The sequence below is a fragment of the Clupea harengus genome, unplaced genomic scaffold, assembly GCF_900700415.2.
Source record: "Clupea harengus unplaced genomic scaffold, Ch_v2.0.2, whole genome shotgun sequence".
NCBI lineage: Eukaryota > Metazoa > Chordata > Actinopteri > Clupeiformes > Clupeidae > Clupea > Clupea harengus.
The window spans coordinates 1-10,030 of NW_024879695.1; the positions used below are offsets into that span (position 1 = coordinate 1).

Here is a 10,030-nt window from a genome sequence, read left to right on the forward strand (position 1 = left end):
TGAACCTACCAACGTACCAAATGAGACCTTCCACCTCAGTGCTAATAAAATCACCCAACCGTTCTGTTGTGTGTAGATGAGAGTATAGATGGCGTGTGTGTGCTCTGTGTGATGTGTGTAGATGAGAGTATAGATGGCGTGTGTGTGATGTGTGTAGATGAGTGTATAGATGATGTGTGTGTGTGTATATATGGCGTGTGTGTGCTCTGTGTGATGTGTGTAGATGAGAGTATAGATGGTGTGTGTGTGTGTATATATGGCGTGTGTATGCTCTGTGTGATGTGAGTAGATGAGAGTATAGATGGCGTGTGTGTGCTCTGTGTGATGTGAGTAGATGAGAGTATAGATGGCGTGTGTGTGCTCTGTGTGATGTGTGTAGATGAGCGTATAGATGGCGTGTGTGTGCTCTGTGTGATGTGTGTAGATGAGCGTATAGATGGCGTGTGTGTGTGTATATATGGCGTGTGTATGCTCTGTGTGATGTGAGTAGATGAGCGTATAGATGGCGTGTGTGTGCTCTGTGTGATGTGTGTAGATGAGCGTATAGATGGCGTGTGTGTGCTCTGTGTGATGTGTGTAGATGAGCGTATAGATGGCGTGTGTGTGCTCTGTGTGATGTGTGTAGATGAGCGTATAGATGGCGTGTGTGTGCTCTGTGTGTGTGTGTGTGTGTGATGTGTGTAGATGAGCGTATAGATGGCGTGTGTGTGCTCTGCGGAGACCTGACGTGCAAGCGCCCACGCATCACCCCTGAATGCGCAGCGGTAAAGGTGACGGGAAAACATGCGACAGGGAGAGTGGCGTCCAAAAGCTCCCCAGAGTGCCAAAACTCACTAAGCAAAACATACACACGCCAAAGCATACACACGTCAAAGCATACACACGCCAAAACATTTTCAAAATGCCAATTCCACACGGAGTCAAGCTTTCTCCCACGGACGTTTGGCGTTAGCCTTCCTCAGAAGCTCCGGTCCCTGGAGCTTACTCTACGAACCACACAGTGAACAGGAGAGGCCGTCCGGGCGCCAGAGACCTTCTGTCAGCAGCTGCGGTATGTACACAAGCGCTGGCACCAGTGTGTGTGTGTGTGTGTGTGTGTGTGTGTGTGTGTGTGTGCGCTGCGGTATGTACACAAGCACGCTGGCACCAGCAGCTCCTCCACTGACCAGGGGGCGCCTACCCTCATCTGAAAATCACCTGAGGTGGGTAGGAGTGTGTGTGTGTGTGTGTGTGTGTGTGTGTGTGTGTGTGTGTGTGTGTGTGTGTGTGTGTGTGTGTGTGTGTGTGTGTGTGTGTGTGTGCGCGTGTGTGTGGTAGATGCAGCAGGCAGGAAGGAGTTCTCCAGGTGCCTGGTGTAGGCCTCTGCTCCACAGCTCCCCCTGCACCTCCTGCCCCGCTCAAGCCTCCTTCAGCAGTGGGATATCTGTTCAAACACAGCAGACGGACACTCATCAAATACTTCCTTACTCATCAAAACACATCAAAACACTCATCAAACAGTCATCAGTCATAACTCATGAAACTTTCATCACTCATCAAAACACATCAAACACTCATCAAACAGTCATCAGTCATAACTAACTCATGAAACTTTCATCACTCATCAAAACACATCAAACACTCATCAAACACTCGCCTCTCAAACTCACAGAGTGAACATGATCGTATCGTTACTGCAAACGTTTATCCACAGACAGCAGGCAAATGCCTCTCACAAACGTACTAAATGACCGCGACTGGACCTGTGAACACCGATTAGATATTATACACCCAGTTCAAGATCAAAGTGAGGGTTGAGTGTGGCCATACCGTCAGCGAAGTCCAGCTCGGAGGCCTGTAGCAGCAGACTGGGCTGCTCACCGCGAGTGTGTGCGCCGCTGGGCCGCTCCCCTGCGGTGGCTCCTAGCACCGGTCCCCATGACGACAGCGAGGACGAGGAGGAGGAGGAGGAGGAGGGCGAGGAAGGGGACGGCACCCGGTGCACCACCGCCATCTCCGCATGCTGCGCCTGAGCCCACGTTTCTGGTTGGGGGGGCGGGGGCTGCGCCGACAGCCTCTGGGTCGTCGTGCCAACAGCCGTCTGCTCCTCAGGGGGGGGCGGCACAGTGGGGGGGCCGCCGCCGCTACTCCCGGCAACCGCTTCCTCATAGGAGGGCAGCGGCACCTGCACCCCGTCCACCATGATGGACACAGGCTGGCCGCCCACCTCCTCATCATCACGCCTGGGGGTGCAGGAAGTGGTAGGGTCAGGACAGGAAGTGATGCGCGATACCATTACTACCTGCTCTTTGGCTAACTGGCATCGAGAGAGTAAATGCCTTGGCGCCTGATGTGAGCAGTACACAGGAAATAAGGGCAAAGGGTGCAAAGGGACCAAAACATTACTGGGATTTATCCTCTAAACCAGAAGTACCCCACCTCCCCACACAACCACAAACACTCCAGATTGTTCTAAATCCCACACGATGGCTGCACCTCCGCACACAACCACAAACACTCAAGATTGTTCTAAATCCCACACGATGGCTGCACCTCCGCACACAACCACAAACACTCAAGATTGTTCTAAATCCCACACGATGGCTGCACCTCCCCACACAACCACAAACACTCAAGATTGTTCTAAATCCCACACGATGGCTGCACCTCCGCACACAACCACAAACACTCAGCTTGGTCTAAATCCCACACGATGGCTGCTATAATGCTCATGTATGCCCCAAGAGGAATACTTCATCCCACATGATGGCTTCTTTTTCCCCTTATATCCCATCTGAATACGGACGCTACAGGAGGTAGACTGTCCAGCAGCAGCCAGTGGATCCAGCTGACCCAGCGCTGACCCAGCGTACTCACCGGCCGTGGTGGAAGGACTTGAGTTTGGGCTGCAGCAGCACCGCCAGCACCACCAGGAGGAGGACGAGAGCCACGGAGCTGGCTGTGGTGGCCACCAGGGACAGGGTGTTCATGCCAAACACCGGCTCTGGATCCTTCTCTGCTCCGGGGGGAAGAGGAACCATCAGTGCACCATCAGGACCACACATCATCACAAGCTTCCTGACCAATCACATACCTTCAGGACCACACGCTACATCGTCACAGGCTTCCTGACCAATCACATACCACTTGCACAAACTGCTACTGCTATGTTCAATTGATCAGCGCAGACATTAAGACAGAATAGTTGCAGAATATATGGTCTTTCATTTTTCTACATCTAACCAGCACTAAGGTTAGATTATGTACACAAACGTGAGTAAAGTATCTGCCACAGGAGGGTACAGTCAGCAGGTGACTGATCCATGCTTCTTAAACAGACAATTCACAGAGGTCATAGGTCACGCATCAGGTGAGGTCATAGGTCACGCATCAGGTGAGGTCATAGGTCACGCATCAGGTGAGGTCATAGGTCACGCATCAGGTGAGGTCATAGGTCAGGCACACCAGTCTTTCTAAGTTGGTAAATGAACATTCCTGATTAGGGGTGGAGAGTCTCACAGGAAAACCGCATTTTGCAGAACCGGTTTTGCAGGACAGTGCCAGAAACTGTGATCATCCGTCACGTCATCAAGATGTTTCACTTTGTATACTGATAGCATCTTTTACAGGTAAGACTGGGTCAGAAATGCACACTGGAACAGATCTTTAAGGCGAGTTTAAGGCGACACACCAAACAGCTGTGAATAGTGCCTACACAGACCCTGCTGTTCCAGAGCCCTGCAGATAGAAATGCCTGCAGTCTGCCTCACACTGTGTCTCAAAAAACTTCCCAAAACGTCTGCCATTTTTCAACCTGGGCCCTATTTTTAGATCTTCTTCGGTCCAAATGTAGCTATTAAGCAGGCCTGTTACATCATGTTAGATCCCAAAACAAACTCTGTCTATGAGCTACCACCTCATGAATTATTTGTCGTTATTATTATTTATCTGTTTGCCTACACTAGCATTATAAATACATAAAAACAGGGTGTCTGACAGCCTTTGAGCTCAAACACTGACACATTGCACTGCGCTACTCTGCTCTGAGTTGCTTGTGGCCAGTTAGGACATTGCTACTGACAGCAATGGAATCTATCTGATTTGGTTGTAGTCCCTCGCCCGTGTGGCAGGTGGTCAGGGGCACGGTGTTGTAGTCCCTCGCTCGTGTGGCATATGGTCAGGGCACGGTGCCAGTCATCATGGCCGAGCCGCAGCGGTCCAGACTCCTGTCCGGGTCTGGCAGACTCACCTGGGGAGAGGAGGCAGCGGACCTGCGAGAGCGTGTCCCACTCGCCGTTGGTGCAGGTGAGATACTGGTAGTCTCCCTTCATGACGTAGCCCTCGTCGCAGAAGTACTCGATCACCGTGCCCTGGCTCAGCGTGCGACAGGGAGAGGGGTGGCAGGTGTACCCTCCATTCTCTGGCTCCAGTGGAGGCCTGCAGACTGAGGGAGGGACACACACACACACACACACACACACACACACACACACACACACACACACACACACACACACACACACACACACACACACACACACACACACACACACACACACACACACACACACACACACAGTGGATTACAACGACGAGTCATATCAGGTGAAACAACTACCATAAATCATCAAAAAACAGAGCGTAGTGTTCCTGATGTACCATGGCTACGTACATAAAGATAAGGAACAGTAGGTTAGTATGACACAGGGGTATCGTTTGATTGGAGCGGCCATAAAGACTTACAAGGGTATCGTTTGATTGGAGCGGCCATAAAGACTTACAAGGGTATCGTTTGATTGGAGAGGCCATAATGACTTACAAGCAGTGGCATCTGGCTGGCTTAAGTAGCCTGTAATCTACACCATGGAGAAACTGGCCACTGAGTCATGAAACAGATGGAGATGACTGAGAAAGAAAGACAGAGAGAGAGAGAGAGAGAGAGAGGGAGAGAGGAAGCAGGAGGGAGTGAGAGAGAGAGAGGAAGCAGGAGGGAGAGAGAGAGAGAGAGAGTGAAGTGACAAAGAGAGGGGGGGAGAGAGAGACAAAGAGAGAAAGAGACAAAGAGAGACAAAGAGAGGAAGAGACAAAGAGAGACAGAAACAGCGAGGCAGAGGAGAAGGGTGCCTCCCAACTCTGCACACAACAATAACAAACCGAAAAATGAATTTGCAAACTATACTCAAGCTGACACATACTGCGCACGCGCACACATCCACCTACACCCACACACACACACACACACCTGTAGCCTGTGTTGTGGATGCTGAACGCGCACACACCCACACCCACCCCCACACACCCACCTGTAGCCTGTGTTGTGGATGCTGAACGCGCACACACCCACCCCCACCCACCTGTAGCCTGTGTTGTGGATGCTGAACGCGCGCACACACCCACACACACACACACACACCTGTAGCCTGTGTTGTGGATGCTGAACGCGCACACACCCACCCCCCTACACACACCCACACACACACACACCTGTAGCCTGTGTTGTGGATGCTGAACTCAGGAGCAGCAGCAGAGGCAGGCTCAGCACTGATGCTGAGAGGGAGCCCAGGTAGCCTGTAAACTCTCGCCCGGTCGCTCCATGGCTCATCTTCTCTCTCCTCTCCAGACCCCAAAGTCCTCTTATCCTAGAAGAACACACACACACACACACAACCTCGTAACACACTCGAAGACCATGGCGTTTAACAACTTATCCTATAAGAACACACACAGACACACACAACCTCGTAACACACTCGAAGACCATGGCGTTTATAAAGAGGAAAAAAGGACAAAGAAGATTGTTCTTCTTAGAACCGTTTTTCATATGGTTCCATAAGGACCCTTTCAGCTATTCATTCAATGCCGGTTCTCAGGCCTGAAGAGTACTCCAGAGTCGGAATGATGAAGATCTTACATTTTTTAAGAACCTAACTGTGTCAATAACTCACTGCCTGAGACTGTGTCAATAACTAACTATGAGACTGTGTCAATAACTAACTATGAGACTGTGTCAATGACTAACTGCCTTAGAGTCTAAGGCTGTTAGTTATTGACACAGTCTCATAGGCTGTTAGTTATTGACACAGTCTCATAGGCTGTTAGTTATTGACACAGTCTCATAGTTAGTTATTGACACATTATCATAGGCTGTTAGTTATTGACACAGTCTCATAGTTAGTTATTGACAGTCTCATAGGCTGTTAGTTATTGACACAGTGTCATAGTTATTTATTGACACAGTCTAAGGCTTAGTAACTAACTGATGAGACTGTGTCAATAACTAACTGACGGGTCTGCGAGTACTCTCTCTGTACGTCTCAGGGAAACAATTTCGCTCACACTCTGATAGACTTCCTCTGATATAGGCCTACAAGCATTTCCTCCTTGACTGTGTGGAAGTGGTGGGTGTATCACTTTGAACCACATACAGCTTAAAAAAGGAGAAGGACCACATATGTGGCGTCACAGATGCAGCCGGTGGTTTCGGATCAGGCCGCAGTGCAAGTCGACAGGGACTTTCATGACATTACATCACCAAAACACAATTGTTAAGGGGAAGAAGTGAAATGATCTTTCCATACCAGATTTAGGAGTAAAGATCACTAAAATTACTAATTTATTGGATTTTCCATAAATAGTAATGAAATACTATAGTTTCAAACTCTTGCCTTTACAGTGTCTTAAAGACACAGGAATAGATGACATTACCACCGGCTCTACAGCATTTTGGTCTTTGCAGGTTCCTGGCAGGTTCCTGGCAAAGGCTTGGCAGTGACACGAATACACCCATTTCAAGATCATCGCTTTAAATATGTAAAATGAAACCGAATAGTAATCTACGGAAGATCCAAGTGAATATAGAATAAAGTAAGTTTGAGATAAACAGCAACATAAGCGTAAACTCCTATTAAAGTGCAATTCTTAAGCTTTGTCATCCGCCCTCACAGATTAGTTATGATACATAACAATAAATCTAAAAGTGTCAAGTACTCTTGATAATATCGTTAGCATATTTATATTACTAATCTGAATGTAGGCCTACTAAAACGCTTAATATGGCTATGCTATGTTGCTTAGATGTAACTTTACGTTAACTAATATTATTAAAACAAGATAATGTTAGCTCACCTTCTAATTATGTTACGCATTATTAACGTTGAGTTCTAGGAGTAATGCAGATACACAATAATTATCCCTTAAGTAAACAAACGAAGGTATTTTAACTACGGTATGTAAATATTTAAAAAATGATTTCCTTATTGAACTCAGGGTCAGAATGTAGCCTTTGTTATGTCTATGGTTATGTTAGCGATGGCTAGCTACCGAGAAAGGAAATGGCTACTTAGATAGCCAGGTTACGTTTCGATTTTTAAACCGATCATCAGACAAGGCAGGAAGACATTGTGTAGACATAATCTACAACACATAGTGTTTACTAAATAATTAGACTAACAACTCTTGTTGGCCGTTGTTGTTAACTATAGATAGCTATCCGTCGTTAGCTTGTCGCACAAAGGAAACTGCTTCAGAACAACGTTAACGCTAGCTACCTAGCCGTTAACTCGCCAGCTGGAAAGCCAGGTTTGTTTACAGTGGAGGCCCTTTCTTCCTGGCAGTAATACAAAAAAACCTTAGTATCTGGTTATTTCCAAAACCTAAAAGGAAATGTGTACATAGGAAAGTATGCTATGTATTAATGTTTGCTTATCAAGATAATAAACAGACCAACGTACCACTGTGCGCTGCCAGCCGCCGACCTCTTCCTCGCGTCTTTACGCAGTCACGACAGCCAACAAATAACGAAAAAGGTAATTTCCCCTCACAGATCTCAAATGAATCTGTGGCGTTTAACCCCGGATTCTGGAGTCGACTGTCAGTAAATTACCAGCGCTACCTAACTGACATGATCTATTTGGCCTCTGGTCAGGGATTAAAGCCTGCTCCCTGATGGCAACTGTGTAGCTTCCGGGTATTCTGCTATTCTGATGCGGTGTCTACGCACCGAATGGCACCAAGGAGGCGTTGTTGGCCTATCCTACTGTACGTATGGCTGACGTTAAAGGAATCATGCACAGTTTAATTTACAACAGTTAATATTGTACTACTGGTGTGTGTCATTAATTAAAACCTGCGTCTGCGTCTAAAATGGAGACTACAACAATGGTCATGACTGCCTCCGTAACGCTAGAGCAAGTGTTCCTGAATTATTGTATGTCCAGAAATAAAGATACTAAAAGGCAAACATCAACAGCTGGTGTGTCCAAAATGATGATGTCTTTGAAAATCATTTATATAATGTATTTATGCAATTGCCTATTTTACTCTGGTCTTCCACGCACATCATCCAGAGTAGCTCTTCAGTGATTCTAAAGATTTGATGACATTAAATGACAATAACAAATGAACATCAGGTGGCATAAGCATGTACTCTTAATAATCAAATGCAATCTTTTCATAAATGACCTACATAAATACAGGGCGCTCTTGGGTGTAAAACTACTAGTAGGCTACTACTGCAAACTACTACTACTATTACTACTACCACCACACCACCAGCACCACCACCAACAACAATAATAATAAAATGAAACAATAAAAAGTAGATTCCGTGCAATATACCAGGTTAAAGCTTCCAGACTTTAATTCTGATTTGCACTCCCACAGATGGTAAACAGTATGACATTATGAGATAGCCAAAAACAAGGTATTTTTAATAGAAAATAAGATGAGAAACATTTAAAGGTTTAAAAACACTTTTTCGTATTCTCCCAGTATTTCATATTCTCTAAATGTGGAGGTGCTTCTGGCTCAGTGGGTGCCTTAGGCCCTCTAAAAATATTATCTCCTGTGCTCTCTAGGTCAGGTATGATAAAGACATAAGAAAAAGCAGCTATACCTGTACACCAGCTATAAAGGGATCACTTAGGTGCAAGGTCCATTTGCATGCAACAAAGAAACATTACTGGCCAGCTAATACGTTTGCTCAGAATCACCAAAGCAATAAAATAGGGATCAAGCTAGACTGTCCACTATAAACAATCAGTCAAATACCACTACTTCTGTGAAGAATTAGTTTTAGAGCAGTAATTTGTTTTATAAATATGTCTTTATTTTTAATAGTTAGCTGCATGTGCAGATCTAGGTTATTGTGCAACTCTTTTCACTTTCAAAAAAAAAAGAAAGAAAGAGGATACTTTAGGATAAAGTAACAAAGGGTAACAGAGGAATTGCTCAGCAAATGATCAGAAACTAAAAATATTCACCTTTTGTGTCTGTGGGGTTTGAGCAGAGGGACAGAAAGTCCCACCAAGCCAAGCTTGTGTTTTAACAACCTTTATTAATAGGTAATATCATTTTCATTACGTTTTCAACATAGCGAAGAGGAAGGCCAAACACAGCGGAGGCAACATTGGCTAAATAAAACTAGTGTAATTGAAGGTCATATATAACTAGTGTAATTGAAGGTCATATAAAACTAGTGTAATTGAAGGTCATATAAAACTAGTGTAATTGAAGGTCATATAAAACAAGTGTAATTGAAGGTCATATAAAACTAGTGTAATTGAAGGTCATATAAAACTAGTGTAATTGAAGGTCATATAAAACTAGTGTAATTGAAGGCCAAATAAAACTAGTGTAATTGAAGGTCAGTCCACGTGTGAGCCGCCTCCAGTGTTTTTCTCTGTACCGTCATCGGTCCACTAATTTGTAACTCTGTCACAACGCGACAGTTCATTTAAATTTCACAACAAACAATTGAAATGCAAGTATAATACAGTAAAAAAAAAATGGGGACGGCTTCATAGGTGTGCAAATATCAAAAAATGAAATGACATTCTATAGAAAATGTCACAATAGAAAATTCAACCAATGCGTGATATTCATTTCAATTCTGCCATTGTTATACTTAACCACAACAAATGGCCTGATCCATGATCACTGCAAAATGAAAGCTGGATACTTGGTTACTGCAAGATGAAAACAAATACTTTATTCTTTAATTATAAAATTATAAATTCCCTTTTCCACCTGTTTACCCAGAATGGGTTATTTG

General features: G+C 45.4%; 1 protein-coding gene across 1 annotated transcript; it reads right to left on the reverse strand.

Moving 5' to 3' along the window:
* Positions 1 to 671: 671 nt before the first annotated feature.
* Positions 672 to 7,987, reverse strand: LOC122129904 (sushi domain-containing protein 6-like). The gene is made up of 6 exons (XM_042704631.1): positions 7,710 to 7,987; positions 5,464 to 5,618; positions 4,229 to 4,423; positions 2,857 to 2,995; positions 1,810 to 2,222; positions 672 to 1,423 (listed from the first exon to the last, which is right to left on the reverse strand). Exons 2-6 carry the CDS (start codon positions 5,579 to 5,581, stop codon positions 1,398 to 1,400), a joined length of 891 nt encoding a protein of 296 aa, XP_042560565.1. The 5' UTR covers positions 5,582 to 5,618; positions 7,710 to 7,987; the 3' UTR covers positions 672 to 1,397.
* Between the last annotated feature and the right edge of the window lie 2,043 nt (positions 7,988 to 10,030).